The sequence below is a fragment of the Lynx rufus genome, unplaced genomic scaffold (genome assembly GCF_022079265.1).
Source record: "Lynx rufus isolate CCGP_SWC_20201006 ecotype Redwood Valley unplaced genomic scaffold, mLynRuf1.p SCAF_1, whole genome shotgun sequence".
Classification (NCBI taxonomy): domain Eukaryota; kingdom Metazoa; phylum Chordata; class Mammalia; order Carnivora; family Felidae; genus Lynx; species Lynx rufus.
This window is the reverse complement of record NW_025814823.1, coordinates 73,650,495-73,673,129: the sequence shown is the minus strand read 5'-3', so window position 1 is coordinate 73,673,129 and position 22,635 is coordinate 73,650,495. Positions and strand designations below refer to the sequence as shown.

At 48.8% G+C, this 22,635-nt stretch overlaps 1 protein-coding gene across 1 annotated transcript; it reads left to right on the top strand.

Moving 5' to 3' along the window:
* Positions 1 to 12,888: 12,888 nt before the first annotated feature.
* Positions 12,889 to 21,036, top strand: METTL21C (methyltransferase 21C, AARS1 lysine). The gene is made up of 4 exons (XM_047085179.1): positions 12,889 to 13,012; positions 16,332 to 16,483; positions 19,506 to 19,623; positions 20,642 to 21,036. Exons 1-4 carry the CDS (start codon positions 12,889 to 12,891, stop codon positions 21,034 to 21,036), a joined length of 789 nt encoding a protein of 262 aa, XP_046941135.1.
* Positions 21,037 to 22,635: the final 1,599 nt, after the last annotated feature.

Genomic DNA, 22,635 nt, shown 5'->3' with positions numbered 1-22,635 from the left:
CTTTTTGTTGCTGAACAATATTTCATTGCCTGGATGTACCGCAGTTAATTTGTCCATTCACTTACTTAGGGGCATTTTCGTTCCTTCCAAGTTTCAGCAATTATGAGTTTATGTGTAAAGCCGTGCTATGCGTGTGCAGGTTTTGTGTGACATGTTTTCAGCTCCTTTGGGTAAATACCAGGGGGTACAACTGATGGATCCCGTGGTAAGAAGACGTTTTGTAAGAGACGCCAAACTGTCTTCCAAAGCGGCTGCACCATCTTGTGTCCCGAGTTCCTGCTGCTCTACGGTCTCCCCGGTGTGTGGTGTTACCACCGTCCTAGATCTGGGCCATTCTCATAGACGTGTAGTAATGTCTCGTGTGTAGTGATACCCATAGTTGTTCTACTCATCATTTCCCTGATGACAGATGGTGTGGAGCATCTTTTCATATGCTCGCTTGCTATCTATAGATCTTCTTTGGTGAGGTGGCTGTTTAAGGTCTGTGGCTCATTCTTAATCAGGTTGTATTTTGGTTGTTAAGAGTTTTTTTTAAAAACATTTTGAATACCAGTCTTTTATCGATATGTCTTTTGCAAATATTTACTTCTAATCTATGGCCTGTTTTATTTTTTGACCTATATTTGTCTTTTGCAGAGCAGATGTGTTTAATTTTAGGGAAGTCCAGCTTACCAATTATTTCCTTCATGTTTGAAATTTGTTTTTTTTGACTCATTGTTTTCCATTTCACTCTGCTAAAGATTGCTGTCCCCTAAGCATCCTGCTGCCTGGAAGAGGCGACTAATTGGAACTTCCCTCCTGTTCTTTCCCCTGGCATCGATGCCAATGCCTTTTCTATAGATCCCACCGAATTGCTATTAGCATTAAACAAGGTAATGTTTTTGAACAGATTTTGGAAACTGAAAGCAGCTGTACACGTCAGGTGGCATTACCAGTCTCTTGATAGCACACGCACAGTCTCTTGCACATGCAAACACTTGCATGTTAAAAAGAGACTAATTTCTCATTACAGTTGATGCTAGTTAATTTCAGGATACTAGTTAAAAAGAGACAAATTTCTCATTACAATGGACAGTATTCTTTGGAATCTAAGAGATAAGAAGCAGCAAAGATCATTTTTAATTCCAGAGGTTGTCAACCTTCACTATCTTAGGGAGAGTGTGGGTCTATTTCAGTGCCTTTGTCTCTGCAAGCACCAAGAATTATTTTGTGATTTTGCACGATTTCCCCAATTTATGTTGATCTCGTGCTCCAGGTTTTTCTCTCCATTTACTTTGACATAACTAAATAACACTGCAGTGTACTTGGAATAATTGAAAGCAACAAAAGAAAACAGAGAGAAATGGAGTGGGGGGGGAGAGGAAGAGGGGGAAAGGGGAGAGAAGAAGGAGGGGGAGAGAGGGATAGGGGAGGAAGAGGGGAAGAGGGAGGGAGGGGAGGAGAAGGAGAGAGGAGGAGGGAGTTTTCTTGCTGCAGATGTAGTCAACAACTATAGAAAGGAAGGTATCATTATTGGCAACTGTCATAACCAGGTGGTTTGTGATATGTCACCTCTATCCCGTCATCATGGGAGTTTTGTTGAAGGTCAGAGCCAGTATTTCGGGGAAGTTGGGACAGTTTGAATCTTGTTTAAGTGACTATGAGTGTTTGGGAACTGTGGCCCCCTGTGTGTTTTTCCTTTAACAACATCTCCATTTCCAATATTTATACTCCTCATATACACGAGTATGTGTGCGTGTTCCCTGTGTCCATTCTCCCTTCGTCACACATGTCCCCTTAAGTGCATTAATGCTTTCTCTGCTTTCCAGAGTCCAAATCCACAAGTACCTGGGGTTCAAGTCCTTAGACATAATGCTTCTACCAGTCAACAAAAAGGAATAGACAAAGTGAACACATTGGGGGAAAAGATTAAACTTCTTTCTGTTTCATATGAAATACTGACGCTGAAGAAGGACAAAAGTAAAACTTACAGCACACTACAGAGACAAGGGCATTGATGACATCCAGCAGGTGATGGTCATCCATTCGAACAATATTTATGGCTCATCTCTTAATAAGAAAAATTTAATGCCCTGTGACCTTACAACTCATAAGTGAAAAAAGCAACTTTTACAACAGTGCTGAAAACTCACATGGCATTGCCAGATATGGGTTGTAAAGATAAAAGAAACTTTATCGAAGTATCACTAATTACAATACACTTAAATAAACCCTGACAGGAGAAAAAAAAACTTCTTTAATGGCTTATCTTTCCCATAGAAATAGGATAATATGGGGCGCCTGGGTGGCGCAGTCGGTTAAGCGTCCGACTTCAGCCAGGTCACGATCTCGCGGTCTGTGAGTTCGAGCCCCGCGTCAGGCTCTGGGCTGATGGCTCAGAGCCTGGAGCCTGTTTCCGATTCTGTGTCTCCCTCTCTCTCTGCCCCTCCCCCGTTCATGCTCTGTCTCTCTCTGTCCCAAAAATAAATAAACGTTGGAAAAAAAATTTAATAAAAAAAGAAATAGGATGATATAGGGTCACCTGGGTGGCTCAGTCGGTCAAGCATTTGGCTCTTGACTTTGGCTCAGGTCATGATCCCACGGTGGTGAGGTTGAACCCTGCGTAGGGCTCCACACTGAGCATGGCTTCTGCTTAAGATTCTGTCCCTCTCTCTGCCCTTTCCCCACAAGCACGTGTGCACTCTCTCTCTGTCTTCTCAAAAAAAAAGGATTATAAATTATTATCAAATAAAGTAATCAAAAGTAGGGAGTCAGAATTTTAGGAAATAATATTTTTAAAGTGTTGTAGAAAGTTAATTGATATAATGTTTAAAATACTATTAAGTAATAATTATCATATTGTCATAATAATTATGTTATATAGTTATACTGTTTATTTGGTAATATATTATTAATATATTATTTTAAAACTACTTTGCTTTTTTTCAGCTTTTAAAATTTTATTTTTGATGGCTTCTCATTTTAAATAAATATTAACTTTTGTATCAAATTCTGTTTGCAATTTTAATTTTTTTTCTTAAAGAGGACACTCCCTATAGGTTTGTAAAACTTCAGGTTCCCAAAACCAGGATTTACTCCGCACCCAGATCTCATGTCCCGTCAGCCCAAGGACATATCTTTTGTCCGTTGTATGCATCAAAACCCCAAAGCCTTTGGATTCCGGGGCCTACACCCAAATCTGATATACCCCAGGCTTGTGGTGGCATGAATTCATTCACTTACTAATGTGGCTTTAATTCCCTCTGTGATGGTATCTAGGGCCTTCCTTCCCATCAAGGTTGGGCATGCATTTTTAACGCATATTTGTTCTTTTTTTTTTTTAAATTTTTTTTTTCCAACGTTTATTTATTTTTGGGACAGAGAGAGACAGAGCATGAACAGGGGAGGGGCAGAGAGAGAGAGGGAGACACAGAATCGGAAACAGGCTCCAGGCTCTGAGCCATCAGCCCAGAGCCTGACGCGGGGCTCGAACTCACGGACCGCGAGATCGTGAGATCGTGACCTGGCTGAAGTCGGACGCTTAACCGACTGCGCCACCCAGGCGCCCCTTTAACGCATATTTGAAAACAGCCTTTCTTCTTGGGGCACCTGGGTGGCTTGGTCGGTTGAGTGTCCGACTTCGGCTCAGGTCATGATCTCGTGGTCCGTGAGTTCGAGCCCCGCGTTGGGCTCTGTGCCGACAGCTTAGAGCCTGGAACCTGCTTCGGATTCTGTGTCTCCCTCTCTGCTCCTCCCTCACTTGTGCTCTGTCTCTCTCAAAAACAAAAATAAAAACAAAAAATATTTTAAAAAAATAAAGCATATTTGAAAACACTTGATCCAGTGTCTTATGTGTTCAGAACAGGAAGGAATGTCTCGTATCAGCTTTGTCAGCTGCGTGGCTGGAAGTGAACACTTATTTTCTTCTGTAACTTAATTGATGCTCACATATCATAGGGTCCAAATTCCTCTTGAATAAACTAATGACAACGCCTACACAGGTCCTGTAATTTCCAATATGCTTTGTCTCACTTGACCTGTACAAGAACCTGGGGCATGTTAGAGGTGCCATCGTCCCAAACAGACGAAGGAAGCAGAGCCTGGAGATGTGGCTTCTCTGAGATGACGCAGCTGGAGCCTGGGAGGGCGAGGTTCCCAGGCAGCTGCCCATTCCTCTCTCGCTGCTTTCCACCTGGATCGCTACTGAAATAACTCGGTCTAATTCCCCCAATCCATGACCGCGCAGCCGCAGACCAAAACACGTGTTTCTCAAGCTGAGTCTGCCCTGGAATGGGGGGAAGGAATGAAAGGAATTCCCCCAGTATGGCACATCCCAGAATAGTCCCACCAGGTAAACATTCTTTCCTAATAGAAATCCGCTGGGGTGAAAAATTAGTACCTTCCCCAACGCGAGTCAACTGCTGTTGCTAAAATCAGAGCATGATGCGTTACCACTAAGCCCCTCTAAAAAGTGCCGTTTCCAAGCAGCTGATGGCTTGTGGAAAGGACAGATGGCACCGGAGGCATCCGCCTCTGGGGGAGGGCTCGAGGGCTGGTCGCGGTCACGGCTGCTTCATGGGTCTGGCCGGAGCCCTGGAACCCAGGGATCATCTCTCACCCTGAGTCTGGAAGCTGAGTAACTGAAGGGAGGTTTTTCCATACTGACAGTTTCGCTTGGTTCCATAAGCCATCATTTATTAAATTTTGGATTAGGAGGAATGTCAGAATCTCTTATCAAACCTGTTTCCCAGGCACAACGTGTCTCCCTGTAATTAATATCACAGGCTTCTTGCTCGGCTCCGCGGCCTTCTCGGCTGTGTTGCTGACATGAAGCCTGGCAATTACAGTTGTGATTTATACGCGGCTGCAGTTGAAGAGGCTTCTAAAATAAATACAATTTCTTTGAGGGGAAGTCTGTTTTAGGAACTGGCTTTGGGGGCGCCTGGGTGGCTCAGTCGATTAAGCATTCGACCCCTGATTTCAGCTCAGGTCATGATCTCACAGTTTTGTGGGTTCAAGCCTGGTGCTGGGCTCTGTGCGCTGACCTCGAGGAGCCTGCTTGGAATTCTCTCTCTTTGCCCCTCCCTCACACTGTCTATCTCTCTCAAAAAAAAAAAAAAAAAAAAAAGGAACTGGCTTGGGGAAAATAGAGGGGTGCCTGGGAGAGGTTCAGTTGGTTAAGTATTCGACTTCCACTCAGGTCATGATCTCATGGCTTGTGGGTTCGAGCCCCGCATCCAGCTCTGGGCTGACAGCTCAGAGCCTGGAACCTGCTTCAGATTCTGTGCCTCCCTCTCTCTCTGCCCCTCCCCCCACTCAAGCTCTCTCTTTCTCGCTCAAAAATAAATATTAAAAAGTATATTAAAAATAATTGAACATTTAAAAAATTAAAAGAAAATACAAAGAAATAAAAAAGAGAAACAAACGACTATGTACCTCTCTTCTCCGAAATGCACGTAAGGCCATCGAGGCCACTCATGGGTTTGCAGTCAGAGCGACTCCACAAGGCAGATACTTTAGCAGAGCTGTGCCTTCAAATGTGGTTGAGAACAGCCTCAGGTGCTGGGGAGCAGGTATGCACTTTTTTAAGATGAAATGACTATCGCATCACTTGCCGTTTCCAAATGTATTGGATTCTTTCACTCATCCTCTTTCCCCTTCACTGGTAATGTTTGTCATTACTTAAAAGGCATTTAAAATGAAACAGAAGTAAATTCTTCTACGTCCACAAGCCCGGTGAAACAAGTGTTGCTGGAATGGATTTTGAACACCTGCTTCAAAATTTCTGACGGTGGTCTTGCTTTGGCACAAGGAAGCCACTGTCTTCGTGTCCCAGCCAAACCACAAGAAGAGTCCTGTTAATGTCCTGCCACACAGGCTTTCTGCGTCTGATGCTTCCGCACTGCTGCGTGGTCTAAATCCTTCCATCCCCCGGCAGCCTCGGTGGACCTTTTCCCCTGGCCTCTCAGGGCAGCTCTGAATCACTCCACAGAGAGGGTTATGGACTCAGAGCCACTGTGCTACCAGACAAAACGAGGGGGCAGAAATTATAGAATTACATTTCCCTTTGACCAGACATTTTCTGCGTTGCACACTGAAAATCCCACACATTCTTGGGTGTTGGTTAGCAGTGTGTTCAGGGAACATCTAGTTCTGCAATGAAACCCCGTCTCTCTGGAAGGGAGTCTCGCCGCCGTCTCCCCTATAAGTGAGTATGGTGGGCATATCTTATATTTGTCTGGTCAGCAACCCTTCCTCTGCAGAATGTTGGCGAAGGGCATGTGCAAAGCAGCTGTGCCTGGTGCCTAGAAGGTCATCAATAAATAAATGTCTTGTATTAAATTGTATGCCATTGCAGCAGCCCACGGCAGGCAGTGATGAAATCGCCGATCAGGGTATTTTCTGGGAGCGCATGCCCGCTGAAGGAGAGGCATGGGACTAGTGAAGAAATGCACGTCATCTGGAGGTTTCCAGTTGGAGGGGAATGACTCTGTTCCCTCTGGACGCAATAGCCAGTGAGACTTAGGCCGTCCTCTGTTGTAGAGAAAAGGTGTCCTATTTGAAACTGTATTTCTGGAAGTAAGAAAGTATGTACATGCAGGGTGGCCAGGAAGGGGAAGAGGGCCATCTATAACTCTTGTTTGTTACAGGGCCAGCATCCATGATTTTGTGAGACGCTTCTCACATCATCCATCCCTAACTATAGGGAGAGCTTATGAGCAGGTTAGATCAATCAGAACTTTCCCCCAGATCTCGAAGCTCAGCCACAGCAAAGGCTGGGATGTGACTGCCGTTGGAAGCCCCCAACAGCACTATTTGTGGAGAAGGCCCCCGAATCCCTGCTGCTGAAATCTCTGGGGCCAAAGCAGCCCTGGGTCCTTATTTCTCAAGCCCCAAACTCAGTATTTGCATTTGATTCAGTGAGTGAATCCTTCCAAGGAACACTGCTCATTCAACCCTCTGCTGCAATGGCATGTAATTAACACAAGACATTTATTTATTGATGACCTTCTAGGCACCAGGCCCTGCGCCAGGTTCTTCACATAGAAAATTCCATCACCTTCTGCAGTTGTGGGAGGCCTCTCTCAGACACACCTGCAGCTGCTGGTTCCTGCATCCGGGCTGAGGTGCTGGTGTGGGAAGAGCCCAGAAGCCCTCTGAACCTGGAATGGAATCATTCTGAGCTGTGTGTTCTACATCATCTCCCAGCCTTTCCCCTCGGGCCAAAGCTTTGATTGCCCACCGCAGCAGCCGGCTTCATGGAACACCTTTTGCTGGCTGCCACCCTTTCCCTGAGTTATTCTTCCTCCCCCGCCACCCACCCCCCCGTCCCAAATCCTTTCTCTCAAATCCTTGTCTCTAGGTCTGTTCCTGGGAGAAACCCGAGGAAGCCAGAGGGTGTGATGTTAGATCTATTAGACAGTCTGCAAATGCTAACCGACCCCATTTTTACAGGCGAGGACACTGGGGCTGAGGAGGCAGGGATCACTGGCCTGGTAGATGGGTGTGTGGAGGATGGAAATTAGAATCTGCCCTGTGGCGGGGCGCCTGGGTGGCGCAGTCGGTTAAGCGTCCGACTTCAGCCAGGTCACGATCTCGCGGTCCGGGAGTTCGAGCCCTGCGTCAGGCTCTGGGCTGATGGCTCAGAGCCTGGAGCCTGTTTCCGATTCTGTGTCTCCCTCTCTCTCTGCCCCTCCCCCGTTCATGCTCTGTCTCTCTCTGTCCCAAAAATAAATAAACGTTGAAAAAAAAAAATTCTTAGAATCTGCCCTGTGGCTCCTGGCTGGCTCAGTCAAGAGTGTGACTCTTGATCTCGGGGTCATGAGTTCGAGCCCCACATTGGGGGTAGAGTTTCCTTAGAACAAAAAAACGTGCCTTGAGAATTTACCCTGCAACTCCAGCCCCCCACCGAGGTAAGGGGTTCTCAGCCTTGGCACTGGTGACATTTTGGGCAGGATTGCTCCTTGCTGTGAAGGGCTGTCCTGCGTGACACACAATGTTTGGCACCACCCGTGGCCTCTACGCACGCCAGGAGCACCTGCCCTAGTTGTGACAAGCAAAAAGTCTCCAAATTGCCACACATCCCTGGGGGAGGGGGGGTTCCTCCGTGGTGAGGACCACTTGGCTGAGAGAGTCAGCTTCAGCTGGAGAAACGCTGTGAGAGATCTGGGGTCTACACCGTTGGAGAAAAGCGAGTGACAGAACGCTCATGGCCTGTTTATTGACCCTGCGTAAACCTTTGGTCCAATCGCGCGCATTCTGACTCCAGATCTGGCCCACTTTCCATCATGCTGGCTCCCTGAGATCAATTGTTCCACTGCTCTGCTTGTTAGAAAGTTCTTTCCTATTGAGACCAAATGCGTTTGCCCGGCTCTTACTTCATCTGTGTGTCCTGCAGAGCCACGCCCAAAGCCTAATCCCCCGTCACAGGCTGACATCTCAGCTCTGTGAAAATCACTCATGTGTCCTCTGCCCTATAGATCGGCACCGACCGTGTGCCAGGGGACAGCTGTGGACTCGGGCTTCAAACCTCTAGGCTCTTTCTCAACCTTTGAGCAGGAATTTCCAGGGGCCTAGAGTCTCTGTGTTTCAAAACTTCCAGGTAATTCTGATGTAGACAGTATTTAGGGATAGTCCAGTATTTACAAACCTTGGACCTAACTCATTCCAGCTCTGGGCAATAGAATTCTGATTTGTTTCTTTAAAAAAATTTTTTTTTCATGTTTACCTATTATTATTTTTTTTGAGAAAGAGAGAGAGAGAGAGAGAGAAGGAATCCTAAACAGGCTCCACACTGTCAGCATGGAGCCTGACACAGGGCTCGATCCCATGAACTGTGAGATCATGACCTGAGCCTAGATCAAGAGTCAGAAACCCAAGAGTCAGAAACTCAACCAACTAAACGGCTCAGGTGCCCCCTGATTTGTTTCTTTTTAAATTTTTTGTTAATGTTTATTTTATTTTTGAGAGAGAGAGACAGAGTGTGAGTGGGGGAGGGGCAGAGAGAGAGAGAGAGAGAGAGAGACAGAATGTGAAGCAGGCTTCAGGCTCTGAGCTGTCAGCACGAAGCCTGATGGGGAGCTTGAATCCATGAACCGTGAAATCATGACCTGAGCTGAAGTTGGATGCTTAACTGACTGAGCTAGGCAGGCATCCCCTCTCCTGTGATTTTTTTAAATGTTTTTATTTATTTTTGAGAGAGAGAGACAGCATGAGTGGGGGAAAGGCAGAGTGAGAGGGAGACACAGAATCCAAAGCAGGCTCCAGGCTCTGAGCTGTCAGCACAGAGCCTGATGTGGGCCTCGAACTCACAAACCATGAGATCATGACCAGAGCTGAAGTCAGATGCTCAACCGACTGAGCCACCCAGGTGCCCCTGCAATTTGTTTTTTAAAGCAGTGATGCAGTCGATGGTTTTTGAAAAAAGTATGAAAAGAAACTCTTAAAATAATAGGTTATTCCATACAAGGTCAAAGACGTACCGGTTTCTGTCCAGTTTCATTGTCAGTAAAACAGCTTTTATAAAGTTTATACAAAAAGAGCCTAGAAGTTGATATAAAAATTGTTATATCAGGCTTACTTCTCCAAATAGTGGGATTAAAAGAGATTTTAAAATATTTCTTCTTTGCCCTTTTCGTCATGTTAAAGCTTATCAAACGAGTATCTGTGTGCATACATATATATACATACACGTACATGTATTCATATGTATTCCAATCAGTTTTTAAATGTTACTCACATAATTGTAAAGATGACCACCGTTTTGCTATTTGTCATACACAGGGGTGCTGACTCTTGGTGGAAACAAGTTACAGAAGGGCCGGGCACAGAGATCTGGACCACTCCAGGAATACGAAAGCATTGGAATGACCGATCTGGGCTAGACTCCAGGTCACCTCCCTCGTTTCAGGGAGTGGGGAAGCACACCTAGCGGTCATGGGACCACAGCACATCCAGATGAAGACCTGAGTTAAAGAAAAAGTGATAGCAGGGAAGAGAGTACCAAGCCTGGGTGAAAAAATAAACATAGGCTATTGTGTCCACTCAAGCCAAACCACCGTTCGTTCAGCTCGCCGGCTAAACGTAACCCCTCATAAATTGCAAGCGCTTGTTTGATTCCCATTTGCCCAAGGGTTTGATTTACATGCCCTATATTCTATTTTAAGGGTTTGAGGCTTCCCAAATGAGCACACGATTTTCCTCTTTCCTTTGTAACTGCCCCCTTCTTTTTCAACGCAATAAATTGCAATGGTTTGCATTCTTCTTGGAAGAGTTTTTCCTGGTTTCCCCTGGGGCCCCAACTAAATACCCCAAATGCAATGTTAAGGCGTTTAACTCACCTCCCTTCTAGTTAGATGTTCTGTCTTCTCTTGGTAGAGTCCTATGTTGTTTCTGGCTGCTGGAAGCAGGGTCCGGGACAGTTCACTCCTCAGCCACAGACAGGACTTTGGCTAATGAGCACAAAGAAAGTTTGCAGGTCTGTACAAAACCCCACCTACCCAATCCTCACTTCTTTTTAAAGTGAAATACGTCTACATTTCAAACTACATCACAGCAACTGGATACCATAGAGGACAGCCTTTGTTCTGCTGGAGGCATTTTCTGGATCTTTTGAGGGTGATTCCATTTCATGTTGCAAGGAGTGTGCGTGTGTGTGTGTGTGTGTAGCACAGGGGGAGAGAGAGAGAGAGATTCAGAGATAGAGATGTGTCTGCGTGCTGGTGGGTCATGCTACCCTAAATAACTTGGGCTTCCACTGGCTGGCTTTTGTTCATAAAATGCTAATCCTTTCAGGTGCACATCTATATAAAACATTGGGGATTAAAGGGTGCACAGAAATCTCAAATCTCTTCTGCTACATAAGGTAATGTTTAAACTAACAGTTTGAAATGATTCTGAGGGTACTAACAAGAAGTCATTTTAAAAACTTCCCAAATCTTTATTAGATAACTAACACACGATATATACCACATGCTACATCTGACTAATAATACTTGGTAGATTCCTGTAGTTATTTTCTAGAATAACTACAATGCACGGTGCGTTACTTTCAGTGCAGAGATGTCTGGGAAAAAATTCTCATGCGAACTACAATGATGGGGGAGGGAGCCATTTCCTCCCAAAAGGAAAAGTACAGCTGCCATTTGGAAATAATTCTCCCTTGCTTGCATGCAAAATGGGGAGATGTCTTAAATTTAATGCACAGAGTCCCATGGTGCTGGGTGAGGGTGGTTTGTGTGGAGTGTTGGATTTATCGCACGACCACGCTCTGGCTTCGGACAAAACGGTTGCTGTTGTATGTGAGACGCTCTGCGTGCCTTACCTCTGTTAATTACCACAGCCTCCAGAAGAGGTAGGTATCCCCATCATGCACAGGGCAGAGCCAAGATTCAGATGCGGGCGCCTCACCACGGTGCCAGGCTTCCTCCCTGAAGACGCTGTGTGTACTGATAAACAACCGGGCAGTATCTTTTAGGGGTAGGTTGAAAGGAATGAACAAGTAAGCACCCACAAGAGAAAGAACTTCTGCTCTGACGCACAGCCCGGTAGAGCACTGTGGCTGGCGTGGGGAGTTGGGAGATTTGGGGCAAATATTTGGTTATTCGATTGCAGAGCCAAGGAGCATGTTAAATTACTTTCACAGGAATCTCATTTGTCTGAAGCCCTGTGGCACACTGATGCGAGGCACACACAGCCTGTCCCGGGTGTGCGATGCAATGCCATTTGCTTCGGGGGCTGTGCTTTCTTGCATTTTGTCTGCTCACTGGAGTAAGCCGGTGCCCCCAGCTGGGACGACAGGACAGGGTAGCTCGGGTGTGCAGAGAGGAACTCAGGATGGTCAACGCAGATGAGGCTGACCGTTCACGTTTTGTGCAAAGGACTCGAAAGTGTCACTGTGACAGCTGAGCGTTATGAGTGATTTCAGGGCAGAGGGGGCAGGGAAACCCAAGCCGAGCCCGCCTGGTGGGGAAGCCCGTAGATAGATTCTGCTGCACGACGGCCTGGGTTTGACTCTCGGATCTGCCCCTGCTCTCGGGCTGCCTCTCAATCCGGCTGTGCCTGGCCTGCTCGCATCTGAGAAGAGGCATAATAATAGCATCTACTTCACAGAGACTATTGCCAGGACTGGAAGAATCAATGCACTGCACCAGAGCGGGGCTTGGAACCAGTACACGTCCTGCAGTTACTATTTTGATGCCCATCAGTGATCGCAACAGCCCGCTCTCCTTTTCTAAACCTGGTAGTTTTCCTCTCCGGGCTCATCACTTTCACCCTCTTGCTTCTCACCTCGGCCCTAGGAAGCAGGCAGATACTATCATTGCTGATGAGGAAACGGCAGGCAGGGGGGTAGGTGGGCTGCCAAGCGCCCCAGCGGGGAGCCAGGTCAGGCGCCTGGCTCGGGCCCCCAGCGCTTTCTAGATCTGGCGATAAAGCCTCCGCTGAGAAGGGAGCAGCCCTGGGTTTGGTTCAAATCCTGCCTTCTCATCCGTGATGTCATTGAGCCCTCAACCCACACGGTACCCGTGACGGTACGATGCGCTGCTAGATCAGATTTTCTTCATGAAGATTCGGTTCCAAAAGCTATTAGAGATGTGGTTTAGAACCCAGGCACGTCGTGCCTGTCCGGCTACGCTCGCTCTGTGTTTGCGTTTCTTGATGCACGGAACAGGTGCGGGGTGATGTTTGAACGGTCCCCCTCTCCTTTGCTCTGCGAAACCAGGATGGCAGCGCCTTGGGGCAGCTGCTTTGCCGACGGGGGGAGCTAAAGCTGAAAAGCAGGGGTTCTTTGCGGCTCAGCAGATGCTAAGGCGATAAGCTGCACCTTTTAGAGCCTCTGGGAGGCTCAGCCAGCCTGGGCTGAGCGCGCGGGGGGCCTGTCCACTTCTCTGGTCTCCAGCAGCTGCGGTCATGGACGCGTGTCTGAGCTCCGAGCAGCGGCCCCAGCACCTGCAGGAAGGACCATGCACCCCGGATGGCTGCTCCGCGCCGGAGGGGGCTCCCCGGGAGGAAGACACCGGTGGCCCTCCAGGAGGTAACCTCCTTCCAGACCGCAGCACCTTCTCAGCTGTCTCCTTGGCCACGGCATTTTCCAGCTAACTTCCGTGACAAGAGTTCCCGTTTCCTATTAACTCTAGATGGTTCCTATAGTGAAGCGTGGTAGAAAAGTGCCTTAACGCGAGCAGAGGCATAGCATTAAAAGCAATCCTTGTTTTTGTTTATTATGCACTTATCAAAGTCCACAAATTTGTTTTGGCGTTTCTGTAAATCTCAAATGGTTATATTTTTTGTTAATAAGAACTTTTATTTATTTATTAATATTTTTAAATGTTTATTTATTTTTGAGACAGAGAGAGACAGAGCATGAGTGAGGGAGGGGCAGAGAGAGAGGGAGACATAGAACCCGAAGCAGGCTCCAGGCTCTGAGCTGTCAGCCCAGAGCCCGACGCAGGGGCTCGAACCCATCAACTGTGAGATCATGACCTGAGCCAAAGTCAGACGCTCAACCGACTGAGCCATCCAGGAGCCCCTAGAACTTTTAAAAAGAAACAAAATCTTGATTCGCTTCGGCTTTTCACCAGAATGTTCTCCCCGGCAACTGTATCATACATGGGTTGCATTTCTGCACAGAGGGACTCAGTAGTAATAAATGGTAGACGTAATGATGAATGTCAGAAAAGCCAAGATACAGCATTTCAAACCTTTATAACCATTTAACATGGTAAAATTATGTTCCAGCTCAACTAAATCAGGACTGTTTATTTTTGCTAAACTAGTTTACAGAGAAAGGTATTTGTATCTCTAAATCCTGATCTAACACTCTCAGACTAGCATCGATACAATAAGTGAAAATGTTTAATGTGCAACAAACACAAAGTATCTTTGTAGGACGTGGAAGGGTCTTATGGGACAATATTTGTATGGTCGCGTTACTGTCCAAGGTTGATTGGGAAAACAGGACTTATCAGCTCATTAGCCTATGAACCGGTGAGCCGTTCCCAATCAGCCCACTGACTTTTCCTGCGGTCAGTGAAAAGTAAGTCCCCAGCTGGTGAGACGCAGGAGGAAGGGAAGGAGCTGTCTGAGCCACAGTGGCAGAGGGAAGCCTGCAGGAGCTGGCATGAGTCCCCGCTGGTCTGGCTGCTCCGAGTCACCTACTCCGGTGACGAAACCTCAGAGGAAAAAGGAGTTGCCCTGGACTGGCTCCTTGTACCGACTGGCCTGTACCAGCTCCTGAATTTCAGGGATTTTTTTGAGGGTGGTTGTTAAACATGGCCATTACTGAAATGTAAGTTATGAAAACTTACCACTCAATAGATCAGATAAAAGCCAAGGGTATATTTAAAGGCTAAGGTAATAAATACAACTCATCATGACCTATTTTGTTACATTATAAGATGATTAAGATTATGCACTTGAGGTTATTGGTGTCCATCGCTCTGCGTGGTGGAAATACCCCGCCATGGTCAGCAGGTGCACAGTTTTCCCCAGGGCGTCTGCTGAAGGCTGGAAATGGCCATGGTGGGAGCATCAACACCATGGTAATCGTCAGACCCTAAAGTCGGTGCTTCCTCCCCTCACCCCACACCGACTGTTAAGCATTTACCGGCAAACCACGGTCTAGTCCTCTGCCTCTTCATCGTCTCTGCAAAGCCCAGTCAGCCTCCGGTTCCCTGGGAGAAGCTAGGGCCTCTTTGGTCATTCACAGATAATGGGTTGGTGGTGTTAGATGTCAGGAGCTTCCCATAACAAGAGGCGGGTGAAGGCCATAAGTCTCCTTCCCCCACTACCAGGGTGCGGGACAGGAAAGGATGACGTCTCACGACTGACTTGGCCACTATGTATTAGCAGGTTCTTGCTCGGTGAAGCCCAGGTCTCTGGAAAGCTCACCTTTAGGTCAGGGCGCAGAATTCTCCCCCGGGGGCTGGAGCCCACGCTCCATCAGAACCGGGGGCCAAGAGCAGTGCTCCCGGAAGGGCTGTGGTTGCCCGTCATGCTAGTCTACAAACCAGTCACCGTGCTCCGCTGGGCTCTGAGACCATTTCTCAGTCCGCTGCACGCTGACCCTTTTTGGTAAAATACCACAAAAATTAATTGCTAGAAAAACAAAATGAAAACACATGCGAAGACAAAACGCCAGCCCTGTTTTGGGGGGTTTTGTCAGTTTGCTTACAATTGGATTCAACAGGCGTGGTCACACGGTTGTAAACATTTGGAAGAGCTGACTCCAAATGTCTGTGGTCTTCTGTGAGCCTGTTCCAGTGAGCAGACCAGCAGCACAGATCTGCCCCGGTGCACGCGCTAATCAGGGACACCCCAAATCGCCTCTGTCCCCGCCTGCCTGCCTCGGAGGGTGTGCTCCTCACTGGGTTTCTCCAAAGACCCTTCACCCTTCACCTTGTATTCGCGCCCTGCCCCCACCTCCTCCTCTTTCGCCTCAAGTGCAGATTTCTGATGAGAGCAGCTCAAATGTGAACCGACCGCCCCGGTCAGCTCCTTTCCAAAGCCCATCTTCCACCTGTGGTGACAAATGTCCCAGGCGAGCCTCAGGGAGCAAAGGCAGGTTTCGTGGGGGTCTCCCCCCCGGCTCCTTGCTGCTAACTCCTGCCCACCGCTGGCACCAGCAGCTTCCGTTCTGCTGTGCGTGTGCTTGGCATCCCCACTCCTGACATTTTCGTGCGCTGCTCTTTTTATTCTGGAACTCTGCAAAATCTGCAAGACCTGTGCTTCCATGACGTCAGCCGCGATCAGGTGCTCTTTTCCGCTCATTTTATGTGATATTCGAGAGCTGCTCATGAGTTTAATGGGTATTTAAAGCAATAGTAACTTAATAGCCAGGGTTCATCTGACAACCACCCCAGGACCGTGGAGCTGGCTCGTCTTCGGGTGACCCGTACCTTTTGCAGAGGAGTCGTAGGAAGGATTTAAGGAACACGCTCCAGCCAACACGCGGGAATGTTACTTCACTTCGAGACCTAAAAATAGTCGGGTCCGTGTTTGCCTAGGTCCTCATGCAGACAGCTCGTCCGTGCCATTCTGCTGGTTGGCTACAGAGGGCCTCAGAACAGAGGGGTGGAGGGGAGCCACGCCTCTCTGTCCTCCGCTCCATGGAGGAGAGGACCCAGGGCATCCTCTGGCATCTCGTGTCACAAACATGTCACGTCCGAACTCGGTGTCCCTATCACCCCAGATCATTCGGGTTTGTGCCAGTTTAAAGCCACGGTCATTGCCAGCATCAACCCCCCTGTCTGTGGGAAAACTGCCCAATCTGTTCCCGACTTACCAGCTCTGCTTAGTGTGTATTTGTGCTGGATCCACAAATCACGGAACCCATTTTATTTTCTGCCCCACAGGCTCTAACAAGATAGAAGCATCCCTTCACAGCCTCCAGCAGTTCGTTCCTACAGACTATGAGAGCTACACTCAGGAGCACTATCTGTTTGCAGGCACGAAGATTGTCATCCAGGAGTCGATAGAGAGCTACGGAGCGGTGGTGTGGCCGGGGGTGAGACAGCCGTCATCTTCGGGATGGCGGGGTTTCTGGGGGCGACAATGACAATCCCATACGTCAGGGTCGCCTGGGACAATGTGCCAAGTGCTTTTGCATTCTGTGCTTCCCCAGTGGAGGGTCGCCTTGGGCCCCCAGGGGCGCGGGGGTGCGCCGGGACTCCGCAAAGGCACAGCATCTCCTGCAGGAGTCATCACTTCCCTCCAAGCCGTGTTTCTTGAAACAGTATTTTCTACATGAAGATAGGCTTGAACATGTCAGGAAGATGAAAAATTCATATGAACGTTGAGGGAAAAAACCCAAAACAATCAGAGCCCAGGGCTGGCTTCCCTTCCAGGCCATGGGTGTTCCAGGGGAAGCGTGTGGAGGCCGGGCTCCCTGTCCTTTCTGCAGCAGCCTGCGAGGGCGGCATGGAAATGGGGCAGATGCTGTGCATTTCGAGTCAGGAGCCCCGCTAGTTCCTGCTGTGTGGTTGTGGATGCCCACTTCCCTCCCTGATCTTCCTTCTGCACTGGGCACGCTGGGCGGAGTAAGGGGCACGCTGGGCGGAGTAAGGGGCACACTGGGCGGAGTAGGGGGCACACTGGGCGGTGTACTGGGCATGCTGGGAGGTGCACTGGGCATGCTGGGCGGAGTAAGGGGCACACTGGGCAGTGTACTGGGCATGCTGGGCGGAGTATGGGGCACACTGGGCAGTGTACTGGGCATGCTGGGAGGTGCACTGGGCACAATGGGTGGTGCACGATCACTCTGGGAGGGTCCTGAGTACTCACTGAAGTAATTGCTAAGGCAACATTGTTTTCACCTGACAGCCGGGGAGCTGAGGGCTCAGAAATGTCGACCCGCTGGGGGAAGCTGTGCCACCGGGGCTCGGGACAGCGGCCCTCCAATGCCAGCTGGTTGTGCTCCGAGAGGCTCCGGATCCAAGCTGCTCTGTAGTTAGTGGGGGATGGCACGGGGGTCTGGGTTCAAAGGCAGACCCACATGCTGAGCTTTGTGGGTGGAGGCGCCATGGGGCTCCCTGGGGAGGGCGTCCTGGGTCCTGGGGGGGCAGGTGAGGGGGGCCCAGGAGGGTGGTCCTGGAGCTGCTCTCCCCCCAGATAAGGAAGCTCGGTGTTCATCCCCTGTGCATGGGAGCCCGATGTGCTTCCCGCGAAGCTTTGGCTTCATAACACGTTTGAAAACCGCCGACTCCCCGCAGCTTCCTGGTGTAATGGATGCGGCGAATGGACAGCTTGGGGGGGCGGGGACAGGGGAGCGGGGGGTTCGGGAGATCGGGGCTGGAGGAACATCTGCCCCCGGGGACTGTTTCATTCTCAGTAAGGCCTCCACCTTTCACACACAAGCCTGGCCTCTCTTGGCACCTGGGTTTCCTGAAAGCTGGGAAAGCAGGCTTTATGGGAGGTGGGAGACGCCTTGTGTGACGCCCAGTGCAGCTCTCTGCCCAAGAGTCCACATTTTGGAGTTTGCTAGCAGGAGTGGGAAGGGGGGTGTTCACCACACAGGGGTTCATCAAGCTGGGTCTCCGGATGGCACCCACAGGGGTCAGCTCCCAGGGCAGGGCACGGAGGGAAGCCTGCAGCCGCCTCTTCAGAGAACCCCTCCACAGCACGCCCTTGTGATGGCTCTGGGTGACACGTCCTCACGTCCTCCCTGCACCACAAATCATTATCTGTCTTCAGCCGGAGAGCTCCCTTCCCGAGTCCAGAACTCTGTGCCGTGTACCTGCGATGGTGCTGTTCCACCTGCCACTCCTCACTGGATGCCCCCCCACCCCACCCGTGCTCCCTCATCCTTCAGCACTGAGGTCACCTCTCACTGGACCCCTGGGTCCCTGGAGGGGGCCTCCTTTACACCCCTCACCTGTCTTAGGATCCGTTTACATGCCCCTCCCCCAGCCCTGCCGAGTCCCTAGAGAGGAGACACGGAGAGTCACATCTGTCTGTGCGTGTGACTATTCACTATGAACAGATGGGGGGGATGAGAGGGAGCAGCCTGTGGGGTAGGTTTCTGGGGCCCCTGCCCCGGCCACGGCGAGGGGCGCGTCTCACACGGTCCGGCCGCCCCCACTCCAACCGGGCCCCAAACGAAAGTGGCGTCATAACGAGCCCAGAGCAGCCACAGGAAGAAGAGAGCTAACACTGCACGAACTGGAGTTCAACTTGCTTCTTCATCCCAGGATTCACGTTCCTAACTCGCGGGACTTCCTCTGCGGAAGCTTCCTGATCTCTGGAGTCCGTGGTGTTGCTAACCGAGACCCCTCAGAGTAAACACCTCACCCGTCCATGCAGACCCAATACCCTTTATCTCTTCGTAGAAAGGTGGGGAGAAGGTGGAGGCAGAAGAGAATGAAGGAAGAGGGAAAGGACGTCTGAGCTGCCGTGTAAAAAGTCACATGCTTTCTAGCGTCTCGTTGCTGCGACTCGAGGTGTGGCCGTGGACCCTCAGGGCCGCCAGGGCCCCGAGGCTCGCAGACATGCAGTCTGGACGTGGGCACCCTGGCCGGGCCCCAGGTGGCTGTGGCTCACAGCGCAGCCGGACAAGCCCTGTTCTGGTGTCTGTCACTTAGACGCCCGCTTACGGAATGAACACCTGCCCCGCCATCCAGAGCAGCGGACGAAGCCCCGAGCAGCCTGAACTCGCTGAGCCTGAGGCCGCTCACTATACAGCAGTTGTTCCTGAGTGGACGGCCCGGCCGGACCCGAGCGGTTCTGGAGGCTTCGTCTCCTGGACTTGAGAGCTGAGCTGATCTGCCCATTGCTGGACACGGACTGATCCAGGGTCTTCTGAGAGAGGCAATCGAGAAAGTCTGTTTCCAGTTCCTGTGACGCCTGTTGTACCTTTCAGGTTCCGGAGGTCCAGATACGGCATCGAATGTAGATTTCAATCCTTACGAACCCCTTCATAAACTGAAACTATTAATAACATCTCTTTGGGTATTTCGCAGGGGTAGGGAGGGGAGGGGGTCGCTACTGGTTTTCAACGCTCTGATGTTCAGGTGACAACTGTATTCTTTTAGGCTACGGCTTTGTGTCAGTACTTGGAAGAACATTCAGAGGAACTGAATCTCCAAGACGCTAAAATTCTTGAAATTGGTGCTGGACCAGGCCTTGTTTCCATTGTGGCCAGTATTTTAGGTTTGTCTGTTTATTGCTCACTTTGTTTCAGAAAGACCCTCACTTTGGCAGCAGTGATAGTGAGGGCCCCTGTCCGGCCAGCTGCGATTCAGGTGCCGGGTCATGATTTCACTCACTGAGTCCCCCAAAATGTCACGAGCGAGGAGTGACAGCTGTTAGCCCAGAGAAAAGATAACTGCATCTGAGAGAGGTTCGTTACCTCGCCCAGTCCACCGATTACCAGGTGATGAAGTTCAGATCCTGGAGGTATGACTCTCCAGCCCCTGTTGGGAACATGTCTCCTGTTTCTCGCTGGAAATGTTGTAACTAACCCTTTGAAGAGACACAAGCGAGTTAATCCAAGGCGTATAATCCAAGACTTATACCCCAAATGCGGGTTGTGAGTTCCTGAGCACTGAGCAGGGGGTGGGCACAAGTGCGGCATAATTCTGCCGACGCCTTTACAGTTCTCCTGTTCAAGCCAACCTGGGAAACGTGGCGGTCCGTTGTGGGGACTCCCGTCACTAGCTTGAAGATGCCTAACAGTTAACTTAACAAGTTTAGGTTGGGGAGAGTCATACAAAACAGAAAGAAAACTGGGTGCTGAATACTTCATATAAAAGAAAACAGAAATCTTCAGATAAAGAGAATTGTAGAAGGAAAAGCACTATGAATTCTTCTATTAAGCAGCTCATTATCCTGAAATCTCCCAACACCGCACCACTGTTTCTTAAAACGTGCTAACATTGTTCTATTTCAGTGGTGATTTTGCCCCACAAACGTCTAGAGATGTTTCTGATCGCCACGAGTCGGGCTTAGAGACCCGGGTGCTGCCAAAGGTCGCAAAGTGCTCAGCGCAGACCCCCCACAGGCAAGAGTTACCGGCGGGACTGGGTCAACTACGTCCAGTCCGCATGTCAATGGGGACAAAGCTGAGAAGCCCGGTTACATTTCTTGTGTTCTCCCTGAGTGTATGTGTCGGCTGTGGCTGCCTGAACGTTTCTAGGTGATTCCTACAATTTTTCTCTTTGTCTCTTAGGAGCGCAAGTCACGGCAACGGATCTGCCCGACGTCCTAGGAAACCTTCAGTACAATCTCTTGAAGAACACGTTAAAACGTACAGCGCATCTGCCCGAAGTGAGAGAACTGGTTTGGGGGGAAAGTCTGGAGCAACGCTTCCCCAGGTCATCGTTTCATTACGACTACATCCTGGCCTCGGACGTGGTTTATCACCACTACTTCCTGGACAAGCTGCTCGCCACCATGGCGCACCTCTGCCAGCCGGGGACGGTGCTGCTTTGGGCGAACAAATTCAGGTTCAGCACCGACTACGAATTTTTAGATAAATTCAAGCAAGTTTTTGATACAACGCTCTTGGCTGAATTTCCAGAGGCATCGGTCAAAATTTTCCAAGGAATACTAAAATGGGATTAGACAGAATGCCTTTCAAAACGTTAGTGTGTCTGTTGAGTGGTGTTAGAAATTGGACTGTCAGTAAAAGAGCTTTTATAAGACTGAGAAGCTAGTGCATAAAAACGACCTGTATGCTTAGAATAATGGTGTAGCAGCTTTCTAAAAGAACCTATTTAAGATGAACTGGTTAATCTAAATATCTACAAAGGATAATATGAAAACGTAAAAGTACCTTTGTTGGCTTCCAAAAGGGCTCAATTGTTTAATACACTTCATACGAATACATTAGTTAAGGAGTGGATTTCCCCCTTGTTATTTCTCCTGTGAATCTGTCAATGCACTTTGGTCACGTGCCTTTTGAAACTGAGCTTGACAGGGTCCTTCTAACAATTTTGAAGAATCTACTTATACAATTTCAGCTGCAGTGAAGGGAGAGGATCTTGAGTGACAGTGAACTTAGGCTTAACATTAATTAAAAGTGAAAAATACTGGATTGTGGAAAGGGATATTATCTTAGGAACTTCATAAGATAATTTACTTTACAAATATCCTGCTCCTGTGCCAATTAATTGCCTGCAACCATTTCAAGTTAGATTTCTGGATTGTCTGCTTTTATCCCCCCTCAACTTTGATTTATGATTAAAATTCCTAGAAGGGGCGCCTGGGTGGCTCAGCCGGTTAAGCGTCCGACTTCTGCTCAGGTCATGATCTCACCGTCCATGAGCTCAAGCCCCACGTTGGGCCCTGTGCTGACAGCTCGGGGCCTGAAGCCTGCTTCGGATTCTGTGTCTCCCTCTCTCTCTGCCCCTCCCCCACTCCTGCTCTGTCTCTCTCACTCTCAAAAATGAATGTTAAAAAAAAATTAAAAAAATAAAATTCCTAGAAAAGTAGGAAAGAATGGGATTTTTGTTTGTTCTGATAAAGGAAGGCTATGAAAAATCTAAAACAAACATCACGACTATAAAATGTTAAAAGCTTCTTCTCTGAGATGGGGGAAAATGAAAAATTCAGCTACCACCATTTCTCAGCATTATACTGGAGGTTTAAGCCAATGTAATAAAGGAGAGGAATAAAACACACACATTTAGAATGGAAGAAAGAAAAGGGACCCTATTCGTGGGTGATATGATGGTTGATAGAGGCCAGGGGCAGCAAACATTTCTCTGTAAAGGCCAGCTAATAAATATCTTCAGGCTACATACCATGTCTACGGAATATACACATATATATTTTACAACCATTTAGAAAAATTCAAGACTCACTCCTGGCTTGTGGACCCTGTGAAAAACAGGCTATGGATTAAACTTGAGTAGGCCATGGTTTGCTGGCCCTGGAACGACAGATAATCTACAGTGGAACAATTGGAATTTATAAGAGTTTAGGAGGGGCACCTGGGTGGCTCAGTCGGTTAAGCGTCTGACTTTGGCTCAGGTCATGATCTCACAGTTCCTGAGTTCCAGCCCCACGGACAGCTCAGAGCCTGGATTCTGCTTTGGATTCTGTATCTCCCACTCTCTCTGCCCCTTCCCCTGCTTGTGCTGTCTCTCTCTCTCTCTCTCTCTCAAATAAAATTAAAAAAAGTTCAGCAAGGTTGCCAAATGCTAACATATAAAAGCCCCA